This window comes from Paramisgurnus dabryanus, chromosome 16 (genome assembly GCF_030506205.2).
Source record: "Paramisgurnus dabryanus chromosome 16, PD_genome_1.1, whole genome shotgun sequence".
In the NCBI taxonomy this organism is placed as follows: domain Eukaryota; kingdom Metazoa; phylum Chordata; class Actinopteri; order Cypriniformes; family Cobitidae; genus Paramisgurnus; species Paramisgurnus dabryanus.
Window position 1 is genome coordinate 8,840,952 of NC_133352.1, and position 20,340 is coordinate 8,861,291.

Below are 20,340 nucleotides of genomic sequence, written 5' to 3' on the forward strand. Positions count from 1 at the left end.
TATTTAAAGAAGAACATTTTCTGGAAGGCATTAAACTTTGGTGAAAATCATGAAAAACGCTGGCGCTGGCTGGCAACTTTTTTTAAAAATGCTGGCGGTGAAAGAGTTAAAGTAATTATGCTTACCAATATTTACACAGTGATTTCGTCTTTTTTAAAGCAAATGTGCACCTTAGCCAGTCCAATATCTATTTTGTTTTTATGTGGTAATGTACCATGATAGAATTCATTTGCAAACTTGCCAACACTTATTCCTTCAAATCAGGAGACTTAAATCCTTTTAAGTGGAATCTACAAAGCTCACATATGGTTTAAGAAATTCCTTACAGATAATATCTGATCACACTGTAAAGGTTTATATAACTGCATGACAGGTAACATCTGATCACATTGTAAAGATTTAATATAACTGCACAACATCTGATCACATTGTAAAGGTTAAATATAACTGCATGGCAGGTAATATCTGATCACATTGTAAAGATTTAATATAACTGCATGACAGATAACATCTGATCACATTGTAAAGATTTAATATAACTGCACAATATCTGATCACATTGTAAAGATTTAATATAACTGCACAATATCTGATCACATTGTAAATGTTTATAACTGCATGGCAGGTAATATCTGATCACATTATAAAGGTTTAATATAAATGCACAACAGATCACATTGTAAATGTTTAATATCACTGCATGACATCTGATCACATACTGTATGAAGGTTTAATGTAACTTTACAACAGGTAAAATCAGGTCACATTGTAAAGGTTTATAAAAATAACTATGGACTAAGAAACAACTAACTTTTCAGCAAGACCACCCTGCAATGAATTAAGATGCAGCTTTATCAGAGTTATCAGGAGCTGATCCCAAGTGTTTATCTGGAAGCTGTTGGTGTATGTACTGGTGATGTGCTTAGCGACTGTGTAATGGATGCAATATCAACCCTGTGTAAAGCTGACAAAGATGGTTGTTTCTCAGCAGAGATATGTACATTTGTGCCAGCTCATCACATGAAGCAAAAGCATTGAAGCAGTTTCTCGGACAGGGTTTACAGGACTAGGCCTTAATTATATTAGGACATTTTAGTTTTTACAAACAAACCACTTCTTGTGACAAAACAATGGCACTCATATATGTTGAGGTATGTTAGTACAAGGTGTTTTTAAATTATCGTAGCTCAAATAAGCATTTTAGCCTGGGACCAGCATAAGCCCTGTCCGGGAAACCGCACCATTGTTTTCCCATATCAGATGTATGTTGCTTCAGGTTGAGTTGTGATTTTAAAGTGTAGTTGTGTTCAGAGACGGATTGATCCTCCCATTGTGTTTCTGCGTCACAGTTTAGGAACATGTTGATTGTATCATCCTCACAGTTGTCCATTGCATCACTAAACATCAATGCATCTGTGAAAATAATAGAACCATAAACATTTTTATGTTAGTATTTAAAAGAAACTTGCATCATGAGAATTAATTTATAAATGACATCCATACTTAAAAAGAACAGTGTGTGAGAGAGATGCATTAAAAAGAGACAGTAACATTATACACACAATCTCTAACTTCAGTGTTAAATAATATGTCGTTTAATATGTCATTATCAATATCTGAATGAGAAATTAACTGACCTCCTAGCATCTGAAATCTCTGTAACTTGTATGAATCACGTGAGCTACTGTAAGAATGTAATGTACTATAATATATTGTTGTCTTATCTTAAATATAAAAATATAGGTGGGCAATGAAAATCATTCAAAATAATTGCATTTTATAAACTAACGTTACTGATCTTAAGTTTATTCGTAGAACGGACATCACAAATCTAACAACAGGCGAAAGAGCACATTAAGCTAAGATAGCTTACCTGAAACTGACCACCTTTTCAACACCCGGCGTGGTTTAAAGTTACCGGAACATCGTAGTCGAACCATTACTTGGGATTAGGGTGTTCCTCAGTCGGCTCCCCGTCCGTTAAAATTGGTAAGAAACAAACATAAAGGCGCTTGAGTGAGCTTTTTAAGTTTAACGCGTCGCCTTCAGCCACTGCCTCAGCTGCTCATCATATGCAGCCGGAAGTACGTTGACAAAATGAGCGTAATGGCGCCGCCCTTGTTGTCCTGAAAAATAAGGTGAATAATAAGAGCTCCTTATGACATCATAAGGAGAGCCAAATTTCAATGACCTATTTTTTATGTGCTTGCACAGAATGGTTTACCAAAACTAAATTACTGGGTTGATCTTTTTCACATTTTCTAGGTTGAAAGAAGCACTGGGGACCCAATCATAGCACTTAAACATGGAAAAGTCTGATGCTATGGCCCCTTTAAAACTATTTGAAAATCTGGAATGTGACGGTGCAAAAAATCTAAATATTGAGAAAGTTGCCTTCAAAGTTGTCCTTAGCAACTGCATCCACTCACAAAAAATAAAAGTTTTGATATATTAATTGTAGGAAATGTACAAAATATCTTCATTAAACATGATCATAATATCCTAATGAAGAAAAATTGATAATTTTGACCCATAATTATCACATTTTTAAAGATTTTTGTAAAGCAATAGCCACAAATATACCCATGTGACTTATGACTGGTTTTGTGGTACAAGGTTACATTTATTTTCAAAAGGTCAAAAAATAATTCAGATTGACCTACTTGATGAGCCAAAGAATAAACTCTTTATTACACGGCTCGTTGGAATGCTTGATTCTGATTGGCCACTCGAGACATTTGCAGGTTTGATATTCCCAGAAAACAACCACCTGGAACTATTAACCAGAGGTGGACATTACTTGAGTATTTTAAGTAAATTTTCCAAGCATCTGTGCTTTATCATAGTGTTTGTCTTGGGAAAAAATTACTTTATTTTATTAAAAAATGTTCTCTACATTCTAAAGCATAGAATCATACTGTGTATTCCTTTTATATTGCATATTAAAATTGATTTAATACCTAATTACATAAAAATTGTGTACTTTTACTTTTCTTGAGTAAAGGTACAAAATTACTTAAGTAAAAGTAAAAAAAAATACTAGATGTCTAATGTACTTAAATATTAAATATAAACCAAAAACTTGAAATTATGAAATGTAGTGGAGTAAAAATTATGATAATAAGCTTTGGAATGTATGTTTGCCAAGGAAAAACACTGATAAAATACGAATACTTAAAAATGTACTTTTATGTACGTAAAAATACTTAAGTAATGCCCGCCTCTGCTATTAACACATGCTAACCAAGACTCTAATAATGCTAATTATTTTGACAGGAAACAGTTAAACCGAAAGTAAACGTGTTTTCCTCACGGAAGGTCTGCATTTGGTAAAAATGAGCTGATGAAATATTTAATGTTCCTTAACTTACTTATGAGATAAATGCCATGTAATAAGCGGGATAATGTCCGGGTCCTGATCACACTGTCGGGGCTTTTGCGATAACAACCGGCTGTCTATACATTATCCCTTAAATATACTAGGATATGTAGGAAATTGCAATATTTGTTCAAATCTGAATCTAAAATAATTATAATTAAATGGATAATTAGTTCAGATCATAAAAATTACCATTCCTAAGTATCTTTTAGGGGTGAACATCCATTAAAACATAATGTCTAACTAGAATACTAGCCCTTGGCAACAGTAAATAACTCGGATGAGCACAAGTTCTCTCCAGATCATTGCATCTCAAAGTTATTAAATGAATGTTATCGCTTCACAGAGTTGTATAATTATGCTTCACTCGCTTCAAGTGTTTCGGGAGAATACAGAACAGCCAATCAGGCGACAAGTTTAGTATTTTGTTTAAGGCGAGTGTGCTTTGATTATCTCGCTGTCAGAGGCAACGCAGCTCTTTCATCTGCGGGAAATAAATGCAATTATTTCTCCACTCATATGCTCACAGTCAAAACAAATTTCCACGTTAATACACATTTTTCCTTTATTGCCATTACCAACATGCCAACATCATCCCATTCTATTTTGCATGATTGGTTTCTTGACAACAAATTACGCAGTCGTTTTCGCTGTCACAGAACGTGCATGCTCATGTCAGTTTGTTTTGATAAACGAAATAAAGCTTTGTCCCTCATCTCGTTCTGTTTGCAGTTTGTTCGCAGTTCTCCAGAGGCGTCTACGCCATCTTCGGCTTCTACGATAAGAAGTCTATGAACACGCTGACCTCCTTCTGCGGTGCCCTCCACACCTCTTTCGTCACGCCCAGTTACCCGATCGACTCGGACGTGCAGTTCGTCATTCAGATGCGCCCGCCGCTGAGGGGTGCCGTCCTCAGTCTTCTGTCTCACTACAAGTGGGACAAGTTCGTCTACCTCTACGACACAGACAGAGGTAAGTCATCTCAGTTACTTGTGAACAACACGTGAAGCTGTCTGGCCCACATGCACTTTTTTGTACCAGAATTAGATTGATGAATGAGTATTGTTTATACTGGGTTTATAGCACATAAGGAGCAGGTCAGAATGGACGCCCCATTTGAGTCCTTTTCAGGTCTAGATGGAGCGCCAGCGGTACTTGAGCAAAGGTCCAGTTATCTCTGGATACATGATGAATTTAGTACTGATGTGCCCTAGATTTGTGCGACACAGAAGAATCTGGGGCCCTGAAATACTTTGCTTATTAAACAGCTCACTCGCTTTAAACTTTCTTAATACCATTTTGTCTAAATAGCATTATAACTGATTTTGAATCCTATTAACATTAAATTTAGCATAAAACATTTAAGGAGTGGCAGTAAAATACTATTAGGGATCCTGAAATGCCTTTGTTATCCAATTAATATTCAGGCCCATAACATCGGCGACGCCTCATCGCCCTCTTTCCCCCAGCACACCTGTTCTTGTGCCATGGTTTGTGTTTACTAATCATAGAGAGGTCACAATCTTCATTTGACCCAGAAGACACCTGGCTAATAATTCTTCTTTCCCCAAACTTTAGAGACATTACTGCGGCTTGTCATCTAGTTACAACATCTGCGCTGTCATTTTGGTGTCAGCCCAACATGCCGCACTGCAGTTCAGCTGTCTGCCTTTCTGTACCGCATCCTATTTACCCATTCATTTCCTTACAATCATTTCCCATCGTTCAGATCAGACGGACCGAGCGATTAATAAAGCTCAAGTGCTTTCTGTTGAGGAATCTGTCACGAGTCAAAGCGTCTTTTGGCGGAACGCAAGCTCGAGGCAGTGACTCTGACATTTCGCTTTCGTTAGATCTTCCTGCGCTTGAGTTCACGATGGTTTTTCTGGAAAATGTATCACTAATTAAATGAGACACAGAAAGCTGGCACAGAGGACTGCGGGGAAACTCTTCCCGTTCGTGCTCAACGAGTCCTTCCGAATCTGCATGGATTCTTCGTTTGATTCTGGCTTAAAGGTCAAAATCTCTAAGTGGCTGAGAAGCTTCTCTATTCAGTGACAGATAATGCATAAAATAGCCATTTTACGCCACAGTCTTGTAACGCTAAGTGTAAAGAAATGTGCACTGTGAAATTTGCTGTCACTTTTCAAATGTGCCTTGTATATTCAATTAAATGATCTGTTTTAACTAAAATAAAGTTTTTAAAAAAATGACTGAATCGACTACCGACAAGGTCATTTTAAAGCAAGGTAATGTAAAAATAAGTCCTTTAGACATGTTACTGTAGCACATTTTACAGTGTGGATAGTAGTGTAAACTAGATTTTCTGAAGAAATGTGAAGTGATGCTTGCCGTGGCAAAACACAGGCCACAAAATCATCCAAGAATTATTATACTCCAGGCCACGAGTACAATGAGCCCACACCTGTGTATCTATGCTGTTCTGATGCAGAGATACAGGTCTTGCTAAATGGTTGCTAGGGTACCTCTGTTTGATTGCTAGGGAGTAAATTGACATCAACCGGTGATTATACTTCAAGCCACAAGTGAAACGATTCAACCCCATGTCTCTACAATGTTCTAAAGCAGAGATATAGGTTTATTATTGGTTGCTAGGGTAGTGTCTTTGGTTGCTAGGGAGTAAATTGGCTCCCACCAGTGGTTATACTCCAAGCCACAAGTGAAACCCCTGTGTCTCTATGATTTTTTGATGCAGAGATATAGGGTTTTTATTTAAAGGAACATGCCCACATTTTGGGAATTTAGCTCATTCACCGTATCCCCCAGAGTTAGATAAGTCCATACATACCTTTCTCATCTCCGTGCGTGCTGTAACTCTGTCTGACGCAGCCCCTGCTTAGCACAAAGACTGGCAGTGAATGGCTCTAGCTAGACTACTGCTCCCAATAAGTGATAAAATAACGCAAACCTTTTTTTTATTAATATGTTGCGTTATGAATAAGCTAAATTCCCAAAATGTGGGCATGTTCCTTTAATCGGTTGCTAGGGTAGTGTCTTTGGTTGCTAGGAAGTAAATTAGCTTCTACCAGTGATTATACTCCAAGCCACAAGTAAAATGATCTAACCCCCGTGTCTCTATGATTTTTTGATGCAGAGATATAGGTTTTTTATTTAATCGGTTGCTAGGGTATTGTCTTTGGTTGCTAGGAAGTAAATTAGCATCCAACAGTGATTATACTCCAAGCCACAAGTAAAATGATCCAACAACTGTGTCTCTATGATTTTTTGATGAAGAGATATAGGTTTTTTATTTAATCGGTTGCTAGGGTACTGTCTTTGGTTGCTAGGGAGTAAATTAGCATCCACCAGTGGTTATACTCCAAGCCACAAGTGAAATGATCCAACCCCCGTGTCTCTATGATTTTTTGATGCAGAGATATAGGTTTTTTATTTAATTGGTTGCTAGGGTACTGTCTTTGGTGGCTAGGAAGTAAATTAGCATCCACCAGTGGTTATACTCCAAGCCACAAGTGAAATTATCCAACCCCCGTGTCTCTATGATTTTTTGATGCAGAGATATAGGTTTTTTATTTAATCGGTTGCTAGGGTACTGTCTTTGGTTGCTAGGGAGTAAATTGGCACCCACCAGTGGTTATACTCCAAGCCACAAGTGAAATGATCCAACCCCCGTGTCTCTATGATTTTTTTGATGCAGAGATATAGGTTTTTTATTTAATTGGTTGCTAGGGTACTGTCTTTGGTTGCTAGGAAGTAAATAAGCACCCACCAGTGATTATACTCCAAGCCACAAGTGAAACGATCCAACATCTGTGTCTCTATGATTTTTTGATGCAGAGATATAGGTTTTTTATTTAATTGGTTGCTAGGGTACTGTCTTTGGTTGCTAGGGAGTAAATTGGCACCCACCAGTGGTTATACTCCAAGCCACAAGTGAAATGATCCAACCCCCGTGTCTCTATGATTTTTTGATGCAGAGATATAGGTTTTTTATTTAATTGGTTGCTAGGGTACTGTCTTTGGTGGCTAGGAAGTAAATTAGCATCCACCAGTGGTTATACTCCAAGCCACAAGTGAAATTATCCAACCCCCGTGTCTCTATGATTTTTTGATGCAGAGATATAGGTTTTTTATTTAATTGGTTGCTAGGGTACTGTCTTTGGTTGCTAGGGAGTAAATTGGCACCCACCAGTGGTTATACTCCAAGCCACAAGTGAAATGATCGAACCCCCGTGTCTCTATGATTTTTTTGATGCAGAGATATAGGTTTTTTATTTAATCGGTTGCTAGGGTACTGTCTTTGGTTGCTAGGAAGTAAATAAGCACCCACCAGTGATTATACTCCAAGCCACAAGTGAAACGATCCAACATCTGTGTCTCTATGATTTTTTGATGCAGAGATATAGGTTTTTTATTTAATTGGTTGCTAGGGTACTGTCTTTGGTTTCTAGGGAGTAAATTGGCACCCACCAGTGGTTATACTCCAAGCCACAAGTGAAATGATCCAACCCCCGTGTCTCTATGATTTTTTTGATGCAGAGATATAGGTTTTTTATTTAATCGGTTGCTAGGGTACTGTCTTTGGTTGCTAGGAAGTAAATAAGCACCCACCAGTGATTATACTCCAAGCCACAAGTGAAACGATCCAACATCTGTGTCTCTATGATTTTTTGATGCAGAGATATAGGTTTTTTATTTAATTGGTTGCTAGGGTACTGTCTTTGGTTGCTAGGGAGTAAATTGGCACCCACCAGTGGTTATACTCCAAGCCACAAGTGAAATGATCCAACCCCCGTGTCTCTATGATTTTTTGATGCAGAGATATAGGTTTTTTATTTAATTGGTTGCTAGGGTACTGTCTTTGGTGGCTAGGAAGTAAATTAGCATCCACCAGTGGTTATACTCCAAGCCACAAGTGAAATTATCCAACCCCCGTGTCTCTATGATTTTTTGATGCAGAGATATAGGTTTTTTATTTAATTGGTTGCTAGGGTACTGTCTTTGGTTGCTAGGGAGTAAATTGGCACCCACCAGTGGTTATACTCCAAGCCACAAGTGAAATGATCGAACCCCCGTGTCTCTATGATTTTTTTGATGCAGAGATATAGGTTTTTTATTTAATCGGTTGCTAGGGTACTGTCTTTGGTTGCTAGGAAGTAAATAAGCACCCACCAGTGATTATACTCCAAGCCACAAGTGAAACGATCCAACATCTGTGTCTCTATGATTTTTTGATGCAGAGATATAGGTTTTTTATTTAATTGGTTGCTAGGGTACTGTCTTTGGTTGCTAGGGAGTAAATTGGCACCCACCAGTGGTTATACTCCAAGCCACAAGTGAAATGATCCAACCCCCGTGTCTCTATGATTTTTTGATGCAGAGATATAGGTTTTTTATTTAATTGGTTGCTAGGGTACTGTCTTTGGTTGCTAGGGAGTAAATTAGCATCCACCAGTGATTATACTCCAAGCCACAAGTGAAATGATCCAACCCCCGTGTCTCTATGATTTTTTGATGCAGAGATATAGGTTTTTTATTTAATTGGTTGCTAGGGTACTCTCTTTGGTTGCTAGGGAGTAAATTAGCATCCACCAGTGATTATACTCCAAGCCACAAGTGAAATTATCCAACCCCCGTGTCTCTATGATTTTTTGATGCAGAGATATAGGTTTTTTATTTAATTGGTTGCTAGGGTACTGTCTTTGGTTGCTAGGGAGTAAATTGGCACCCACCAGTGGTTATACTCCAAGCCACAAGTGAAATGATCCAACCCCCGTGTCTCTATGATTTTTTGATGCAGAGATATAGGTTTTTTATTTAATTGGTTGCTAGGGTACTGTCTTTGGTTGCTAGGGAGTAAATTAGCATCCACCAGTGATTATACTCCAAGCCACAAGTGAAATGATCCAACCCCCGTGTCTCTATGATTTTTTGATGCAGAGATATAGGTTTTTTATTTAATTGGTTGCTAGGGTACTCTCTTTGGTTGCTAGGGAGTAAATTAGCATCCACCAGTGATTATACTCCAAGCCACAAGTGAAACGATCCAACCCTTGTGTTCTGATGCAGAGATATAGGCTTAGTTAATTTCGTTGCTAGGGTACTGTCTTTGGTTGCTAAGGAATGGTTTGGCAGCTGCCAATGATGATACTCCAGTCTGCTTGCTAGCAGGAATAATAAAAATGCAAGCACCACTAATAAAAATTTAGAAAACTCCATCAGATTATTGAGGACTTTTGAGACCAAAACAGTGCAAAGAGTCACTTGGTTTAATTTTCCATCACCGCATTCCAGTGACATACTGTAAGAATATGTAAGGTTGTCACATTGCACAACGTAATACAGACTCATTTTCAGTTTACATTAAGAATTATTATCCACAACACATTAGGAATATTACTGTCAATTACAGCAGGCACCTGCATGTATCATGAGACAGCGAAAACGCATAATAATGTAGCAATTATGTTTCATTAAAATGCTATAGCTTCCCGCTCAGATTATTGGCTCAGATTTATGCTAAGCCGCATGCCCAGCCAGCATCCCTCCCTCAATGGCAGCACTGAAATGTAATCCTTATTACTGCAACCCCTGGAGAGGATTAACAGGGTTTATTAAAACACTTCATCAGAAACCTGCAGTCGAGCTGACACTCGGGCATATCACACAGACGCTTACATCAAATGACATGACCCTGATGATGCGACACACACATGGACCTTACAGGAATGGTCTCTAAAGACGTTTTTTCTATTCAACTGGAAATGTTTTTATTTTATTTTCAGCATTTAACTCTAATACAAACTTTTAACAAAAGTTTCTAAACAAGGGTGGATTGGCCATCTGGAGCGCTGGGAGTTTTCCTGGGCAATGTGGGCCGGTTAAGCCTGGTCTCACTGTTAATAGGTAGTATTAATATGTAACTTTCAAACACAAAACATACTTTTTTGTATGTTAAAATAGATCCTGAAGCGTACAATGTAGACGTATTTACAATATTTAATTGTAGCATTATTACTTTTTACAGCTACAAAATGTAAAACATTTACAAATCTCTTATACTATACCGTAAAGATTGCTGTATAATTTTCCATTTTATAAATGTTTCCACCCTAACCCTACCACAAACCTTATACCCTTAAGCCAAACCCTGTTTATACTAAAGCATTTAAATACGTAATGTATTATTTTATATTATGCAATGTAAAGGTCAGAAATGTGTAGGAAAATTTAGTAACATTATAGCATTTAAAAATATTTTAATACAGCCCTACGTCTAAACCTACTATAAACTTCATATCTGACAAAATCAGATTGGCGGGACCGTGCAGTGCATTAGCCAGGTTACAAAATGAAACCAAAGAAATGAAACTTCAGTTGAATATTTTTTCAAGCCGGCAGATATTTTTGTCGATTTGACATAAGTCAAAGTGTAAACATATTTCTGCACTGTATGCACGCAAATAAAAGTGAGACTGCGTGTGTGTGTGGGAGCAATAGAGAAGAAGTGAGATGGATTTTGGCCTTTGTGAAGTGGCGGTCAGGTATGGGCAGATAATTGTCGGGCTTGTGCAGCAGAGACGGATGATTACAGGGTTTATTGTCTCTCGCAGGCACAATCAACCTTACCTCATGTCCCTGATTCAGCACACTCACTGCCACTTGATTTATGGGCTTCACTGGCTCTCTCTCTCTCTCTCTCTCTCTCTCTCTCTCTCTCTCTCTCTCTCTCTCACTCTCTATCTCTCTCGACTGGGTTATACTGTATCAAAGCCACTATTTGGCTTGAATTCTCTGTTGAACACTTTGCATCTTGTTTTGTGTATTTCTTGTCTCACTTTCTGTGTCATTAGTCAATTATTTTGGTCTCTCATCATTTTGTTGTCTCTCATTCACATGCATGGCTCCGTCTATGTTCAGAATAGAACACTAGTAAAGTACATTCAGTATGACACTGTGTGTACACTATATAACAGTTTATAAGAAAAAGTATCACAGGCATTCAACAGTGGTATAATTATAATGGGGTGAGCGGGCCACAAACTAACGCGGGGTTAATTGTAACATGGCTACTTTACATATTTATACAAGGCCGAGCAATCTGTGCTTTTGGTATTTTTCTTAAGCCCTTTTCACACAGATATTCCGTAAGATACACGGCACAGGCATCCTGGAATTTTACGGGACCGCTTGATATTTTATTCATTCACACTGCCAAGTTTACACGGCATCTGATGGTCCCGGAAAGACACGTGACATGTTGAAAGTCCCGCCCTCTCTTCTACGCAGCGTCTGAAGTTTGCATATTATTTATTATTTCTCTCTCCAGAAACAACTCGCGTGCATTTTTGTTTATGATAAGACTACAAAGGAGCGCGTGAATGCACAGTTCTATTCTGGTGAATGATCTCAGCTTCAGAGTGGATATTTGACAAGCTCCCTGATTTCTGCTTTGATACAGTTTTCAGACATTTCTCATCGTGATTGTTTATATGCATTTAAAACCCGCATTTTGAGGAGCTGAACAATATATCTCGTTGGGATGACATGCGGGTATTTTCGTTTATTATAGCTCAAATGAGCACGTGACGCGATATTCTTTTATGCTGCTGAATGATCTCCGTTTCAACGCAGTAAGTAACGAGCTAACTTACCTGATATCCGCTTCAGTCTAGTATGCTGACATTTCTCGTAGTGAATGTTGTAAATCCCTGATTTTAAAGAGTTGAACCAACTTCATGTTGCCATGACACGCGCGTCCTCACTACAGCACGTGCGTCATTGTTTATGCGTCTCATATATCATTTCCTGATAACTGCTTCAATCTAGTTTGCAACATTTCTCGTGGTGAATGTTTATATAAATGTTAGTTTGCAACATTTCTCGTTGTGAATGTTTATATACATGTTATCTCTCGTTGTAAGGAGCTGAACCATAACTTGTGTTGTGATGATGACGCGCGCGTCCTCACTTCGACACGCCCTTTATGGCATTCTTGTTCACACAGAGGGTTACCCGCGTATCTTACTAGGTCCTCTTTCCGGCAACGATCCCAGAAGATTAACGGAACGAGTTTTTGTTCACACAGACGCTTGTCTGGCAATTTTACGGGTATTTTCTGGGACCAGAGGTCTGTGTGAATGAGGTTATACTGTCAGAAGATGATCTTTTGTAAATTTGTGAAAAGTTTTTGTGTGTTTTGGTTAAGCTATTGGACAAAGACTGTTTTGGAGGCATGAAAGTACATTTCTTCGTCTTGTCTTTTTTTTCGATTTCTGAGTTGGGTGTGTAAGTCACCAAAACCAACCTTATATTATTTGAATCACTGTCTTGTTATCTAAACAAAACAGCATTTTAAAACATGTCAGCATCTCCTAGTAACTGTCAGGATTTGAGACAGAAGAACCCAATCGCAGACGATGACGGGGGTAAACAGAACACTTTATTTGACTCACAAGAAAACAAAACCCTCGTGGGGGCAAACAACATAAAACTAAGACAAACTTGACACTGAACACGACTTTGACTAGACCTAGATATTTAACTGGAAAACACACAACTGACATGCAGGAACAATACAAAAGATCCAGCACAGGACAAAAGACAAGAGGGAATTAAATAAGGAAAACTAAACAAGATAACAAGGTATGGACAGGTGAAGGGAGTTAACCAATAATTAATTATTAACGAGGAGACAAGGGGGCGGGGAAATAAACGAGACACAGCAGCACACTACCCAAACAAAAGGCCATGTGCTGCCACACAAAACATGGGTACTGCCACGATCCTGCCCCATGACCATGAACAACTATGAACTATTATGAAAGACTGGCAGGATCATGACAGTAACTAATAGATGAGATTGAAAACATTTTTACACAGTGGGGTTAGTTCTCACACAGTGTTAAGCCTCTAGTATACAATGATAACAAAATTATAACAATGTAAATAACTCACAATTATGATTTTTTTGTCTTCCCTTTCAAACAAATCTATTTATGTGCATTGACGCATATAAGAATGGTTAGATGAAGGATGATGGATGGATGAATGTGTGGATATCTATTATAGGCAGATATATAAACAATATCCACCTTTAGTATATAGACAGAATTAATTGAATTATTTGTGTTTAAACAAAATTTTCTAGCAGGTGTTACAGTACAACAAACCCTCTGTTTGTTACAATGAACCCCACCTAGGGTAACGTTTGCACTCCTGTCACTTTCGGTGTAATTGTATGATAACATGAGGTCCCACAAACAAACTTTAAGTGTTTATTTGTAGCAGAGATTAGGGATGCACCAAAATGAAAATTCTTGGCCGAAACCAAAAAACGAAAAAGAGGAAACCAAGGCCGAAAACCGAAACACAGAAATAAATTATTCTGCCAATTATTAGTACAATTGCATTTATGGCTATCACTGTGTACTAACTTTACTTGGGGTGTGTGACGAATCACAAAACTCACGGTTCAGATCACATTACAGTTTTTGAGGCACGGAACAGATTTTTTTTCGGATCAGCAAAAACGGGGTGGGAAAAATCTTATAACAAATAAAGAAATTGCAAACATTTATGAAAAGGAAAAATTTGCACATTAAATAAGGGCTGAAATGAGTTAAATGAATTATAACACTGTCTTTACTGTATAAATTGAATATTTTTTTTTTAGCTACAGAATTGATTTTCTCTTTGTCTTGGAATATTTGATTAAAGGACAAGTTCGGTATTTTACACTTAAAGCCCTGTTTTCAGATTGTTTATGATGAAATAGAACGGTTTTGACTGAAATGTCGACATATGCGGCTGCCCCGAGAATTTTCGCGTGTTTGTGTTTCACCTCCCACCTCTACAATGGGTTTAATGGTGCACTGGAACAATCCTTCCTAAAATGCATTAAACTTTCGTTTACAAAGACGTGAAACTCACCGAGTGGTCAGGGGTGTTCACTGATATGCTCACACAAAAATCGCTGCAAACTCCATTGACTTGTATTAGATGTCCTGTGAGGTACAGTATTACTCCTCGCCGGGAACTTTGTTTCTATTCTTGCAATTGGCAATGGCGGATTAGCGCCACCACCTGGGCTGGAGTGTCTTTTATTCAAGCTCTAAGCGAAAGAATATACGGGTGTGAGGCGTTTGGAAAAATAGGTCCACAAGTTAACAACGAATGCTAAAACAGCTGTTGGAAAGCATCTTTTGCAGCGATTTTTGTGTGAGCATATCAGTGAACATCCCTGACCACTCGGTGAGTTTCACGTCTTTGTAAACGAAAGTTTAAAGCATTTTAGGAAGGATTGTTCCAGTGCACCATTAAACCCATTGTAAAGGTGGGAGGTGAAACACAAACACCAAAAAATTCTCAGGGCAGCCGCATATGTCGACATTTCAGTCAAAACCATTCTATTTCACCATAAACAATCTGAAAACAGGGCTTTAAGTGGAAAATACCGAACTTGTCCTTTAACATTAATGACACAGATTTAAGTAGGTTAATTGAGGTTACTGTCTCTTTAAGACCAAATAAGATCTACACAGACTGGTTTCTGACTATAATCAATACATAAACACTTAAGACATAAACAAATGTTTTATTAGATAAAGAATACTGCGGCGATCATTTTGTTTGTATGTGCCCTGTCACTAACAGAAAGATTGATGTTCGCTTGTTTTTTGAAAGGCGTCTCTCGTATGCACTACTGAGTGCCATTAAATGCCTGTGCCCATAGAGACCGAGTGTGAATCCCAAATAGCGCAGCATAAACAGTCGCTCCACATAAAAACATTACGTTGTTTTTCATTGCGTTATTCGCCAAATGTATGTTAATGGATAGTATGAGACACATTAGTGCAACGCTCTCTAAAGTTTACACATCAAGTCGATCGATTGATCACGTCTGACACCGCATTTGCCTCTGTAGGTACAGAAATCTGCTCACTTTAGCGCCTCTTTGAGGTTTAATACATCCACACTACAGATGTTGCTTTAGACAAGCATGTGCAGGTTGCGGTTTCTGTTTGCGTCATCACAACATTTCGGCCGTATTGTTTTCCGTGATAAAAGTCTTTCAGACGAAAACCGAAAATGCTCTTTTGGGCCATTTTCGGACGAAAATTTTCGGTGGCCGAATATTCGGTGCATCCCTAGGCTAGCAGAGATGTGTTTGTTGATTGTGTAAAAAATGGTTCATCTAACTTTTTTTAATTTTACCCCAAAAAGACTTTGCCAAACCCCAAAAGAGTTACTTTGTGCCCTGTACTCCCCTATATTTAATACGATGGACTATAGCATGTCAGATTACATTAGTTATTATTAGCTAGAATAATATTATTAGCCTCTATATTACACTGTTAACCCAGAAATTGTCTTTACTCAAACAATCAAGGAAAAATCATTAATATTTTCTGTTTTGAAGCCAAAGCTTAAATTGATTTGTTGATTTAACTGTTAACCTTACAAAATCTATTAAACTAAAACATTCAAGTAAAATGAACTTAAAATTATTAGTTCATGTTGTGAGGAATACGCCATAATCCTTTGCGCCTGAATATTTTGATTATTTTCTGCTTTTTCACAAATTAAAAACTGATAAGAACTTTCTGTACTCAAATATTTGTTAATAAAATGTCATATAGGTTCAAGCTCTTATATTATTGATGTTGTTTTGTTGTAAATTATAATTTTGTGAAGTCACCGTTCAGGTGATCAGTGTTTCCTTACATGAACCCTGTTCAGAACATTTTATTGTATTTCTCTCCACAGTACTGACAATGTATGTCAAAACACAATTTTTGTGTGTTTCTGTGGAGAATCACGTTTATTCAATGACTGACTTAAAGTCAGTCATTGATTTTTGTTATAAAACCATTTATAACATCAAATGTTATATAAAGTAATAAAAACTAAATTTATATGCAATGGGTTTCCTAACACATAATGTTATCGAATCTGGGTTAAGAGTGCAGGAATATTGGAAGAAATTAAAACATTAAGTACATTAAACTTAAAATTAATTGTTATTTCAACCAGGCAAAATTAACTTTTTTAGGGCAACGAGTTTCCATAAATGTTTTAGGTTCAATCAACCTGTATGGGCTTACAGTGTAGCCACCAGCTAGAATGATTCATAATGAATTGGCTAATGTTTGATCATATATATATTCACTTTGTGACCATATTGAAAGAAAACTTTACAGATATTCCCTCTTCTTCAAACTGTTTGCCATAAAATAAAAGTGAACTGTGACTGCTAGGATATTTTTCAAAAGTGATCCTATTGTGTTCCGCAGAAGAAAGTCTTTTGTGTTTGAAACATCGTGATTTTAAGATGAACCGTCTCTTTAAATTCTAAAACCCTGACGAGAGATAAAATAAAACGGCGAGAGATGGCAAGCAAGAGGGACAGAAGAGCCGAGAAGAGGTGCAGAGTGCCACTCTGACTGCATGAAAGCAGTTTTGCTTTCGTTTGACATTTGTGACTGGCAATTTTAGAAAAGCAATACAAGTGACGTGTGGAAGAGACCCACCAGCCATCTATTTAGGAACAAAATAACGTTTATATCAGCAGGATCTTTGCTATCTGACCACATCAACTGCATGACTAGTCACGGTTGCAGTGAAGAATGGGTTATAAATGAAGTGTGCAGCTCGGCCCCCATCAACCTCTGCCTCTCTGATCAATGCATGCATATGATACTGTATGATATAACTGAGCATCGATTACAGGAGAAACGTTACTAATCAATACAACGAAAGGATTATACAACGCATGCAATGTATAGAAATATGAAGGGAAATTATATTTTTTTAAAGCCTTTGAAAAGGTTGTAATCAATTTTAGAGGACATCATGAACAAAGCAATGCTGAAACAAAACAAAAAAATAGAGAAATGATTAGATCGAATGCAAGAATTGTTCATGCATAGAGGGAAATAATCGGTTTTAAATGTGCATCCAGTCAATCTCTTTCTTTGGTATTCTCGTGTAAATTCATCGGTCAGTTTATTGATTAATAAAACAATATTATAATTCAACATTTGACGCAATGTGTTGCTTCCATGTGCTAAACTGGTAATGGTAATCTATCCAGTAACAGAATTCTTAATTATATTAATAATAATTTCATGCAGTTCATCATGTAGTTGTCTTTCATGTTATGGATGCTTATATCAGTTTTGTATAGGGTAAACAATAGCACTGTTTGTCCAGTACATATGTACTGTAATCTTCTATAAAGCCTACAAATAACCAAGCACACAATTTCAGTTGTAATCTTTTTGAAAGATGTTCAGTACATTTCTTGCTTGGCTGTTGCAGACCCCTCGACAAATAGAAAGTGCCTCCGGTTGCAGTAAATGCGAAAGATCTACATGCATTAAAAATCCACACTCGGGTTATATATAACATCCTTCATGCTTCTGTGTGATTGTTTTCTCACTTCTAATGAATTTACGCAACCCATCGAATAAACAACTCTCATAATGGCTGTGTTATGAGGCTGTGTGGTGTTTGTGAGCAACACGAGAACATCTTCAGCGTAATGACTGCAATCCATTACCAGATGTGCAATAGCAAACACTAATCTGCATAATGCGCACATACACAACTGCCGAGCGCCGCTTCCACTGTCAATACAAGGCTCGGTCGATGAAAAAACTCATCTATCATTTTTGATCTGAGGCCGCTACGGGGAAATCATATTTTACTGGACTGTGTTAAGCCACGCCCACGGCCAGTGATTTAACCTGTGATTGATACAGGCAGGAGCCCATGTCATACACCAAGCCCAAACAATTAGACGCCTTGTATGAAACACGGCGGCGTGTGCAAAAATAACTGGATGTAGCGCAGCGCATCGAGATTTGTTTTATCTAGAATGATTTAAATGTAAATTCTGGTCAGGCTGAAGGAAAAGGCATTCAAATTGACAGCGTTTTTCTCTGAAGCCTTGTGCGATGAACCGTACTCGAGCCCGAGACAACAGCACTCAATATTGCGTGGCGGGTCTTGTGAAGATGGTTTGTGATGTGTGACAGCCTAAATCCAGCAATATTCCGCTTTTATTGACTAAAAGCTTTTCATTAGAGTAAATAACACAGAGAAGCCAAGTCCTCCCACCGCGAGAGCCTTGTAGCCCCGCTGAAGCACACAATTAAAATCCATATTTCACAGTTGGGGAAGAGAAAACAATGTTGCTAATGTTAATGCACAACAAATCATTATTTTATGAAAATGCATCTAGCTGATTGTATTTCTTAGGTTTTGTCACAAGGTTGGTTGATATAAATAAGCATCCGTGTAATTTCCTCTCTCCTCACTTACAACAAATGTGTATGATGTGGTTTACACGCAAGCAAATATTAAGAGAAATTGGACTCAAACGTGTCCTTTAAATGACCCGACCGCATAAAACATTTCTCATATGCTGCAAATCAATGCAATTCTCATATCTACTTAATCAATGCCTTGACTTTCCCACATCTGAAAAACAACAACAAAACACACCTTATCTTGTCCTTGAATGTGCCTTTCTGCATCTTAAAATGTTTTAATGGTCCCACAAAGGAAATCAAATCTTTCACTTATAGATGTGTTTGCATATTTAAGTGGGGAAGAAACAAATATTTACTGTCAAGAATAAATGAAATTAGATGAACCCTATATATATATATATATATATATATATATATATATATATATATATATATATATATATATATATATATATATATATACAAACATAACCATGATGTGGGTCATGGAAAAATATTAACTCATTCGCCAATAGCCTTTTTTCTAAGTTTAAAAAAAAATTGTGATTTTCACAAAAGTTTCGCAAAATTCTTTGAAGGAAAAAATTTCATTTATAAATATATAAACATACAAATATATCAAATGAAATAACAGACCCTATGCTTTCAAACAAACAATACACTAGGGCTGCAACAACAAATCGATTAAATCAATAAAAATCGATTACTAAAAGAGTTGGCAACGAATTTCATAATCGATTTGTTGTGTCGCATGACGCAGAGATGTTTAATTGTAAAAAAAAAAGAAAAACTTTAAGTATGGAGCGGAGTGAACACGCTTGGTCTCTCTCGCGCACTGTTGCTTGCAGAGTTTGGCGCCTCATAGACAGGGCGGAGAAAAGATAAAAATAAACAGCGGAGGTAGAGGAAAACCACATGTCAGTGTTTTACTTCTCCCAAACGTAAGCGTGTCACCTGGAAGTTAGCCGGCAAAGAGGTAAACAAAAAAAGACTACACGCTTATGCTTTACGGTAAAAAACGTTTCTAGAACCAATAAAAAACTATAATGACAAACTCCAATGATATTAAACAAAGAAATAAATCTTTGAGAGAGAGCTGTATGAACGCTTTTCCCTGTCATGGACCGAAATGAATCAAGTCTTATGGGGGGTCTCCATCATGACATAAGGGATCCCCCCAGCCCCCCCTCAATTCGAGCACTGGACCTGTACGTTAAATCATTGCGTCGTCACTCTCCTGCTGCTTTGTACTGCGCGCTCCAGCTCATGCCGAGCAAGGAGACGCAAGTGCCCAGCCCAACATACAGTATAACATACAGTAAGTGCCGCCTATTGTTGCATAAACATCGTCTTAAGTTTTTTAAGGCGGAGTAATGAATAGTGTGTTTGCTTTTTGCACGGGAATAGAAGATCAGATTCATATACATTTTGCCAAGACACATTTATGTGGCCCAATGTAAATTAAACAGTTTTAACAAATTAGATACCTATCCGATCAGAGAAAACACATGAAGTGACCACGTGTAAAAAATATAAAGGTACAAAGCTGTCACACTGGGGCAGTACCCTTTATTAAAGGTTCTAATATGTACCATGTAGGTACAAATATGTATCTTTGAACTGCCAATATGTACTTTTGAAGTACTAATATGCACTTTTTTGTTACAAAGGTGTACCTTTTTTAAAGGGTACTGTCCCAGTGAC

General features: G+C 37.5%; 1 protein-coding gene across 6 annotated transcripts in view; it reads left to right on the forward strand.

Moving 5' to 3' along the window:
- Positions 1–20,340, forward strand: part of gria3b (glutamate receptor, ionotropic, AMPA 3b) — a 176,893-nt gene that overhangs the window by 40,133 nt on the left and 116,420 nt on the right. For all 6 annotated transcript variants that reach the window (XR_010532422.2, XM_065268127.2, XM_065268125.2 and 3 more), the window contains exon 3: positions 4,112–4,351. Coding sequence is in view for 5 of the 6 variants with exons in the window: in XM_065268127.2 (XP_065124199.1) it covers positions 4,112–4,351 (240 nt within the window). In the remaining variant the exon portion in view is untranslated. The remainder of the gene's footprint in view (positions 1–4,111; positions 4,352–20,340) is intronic.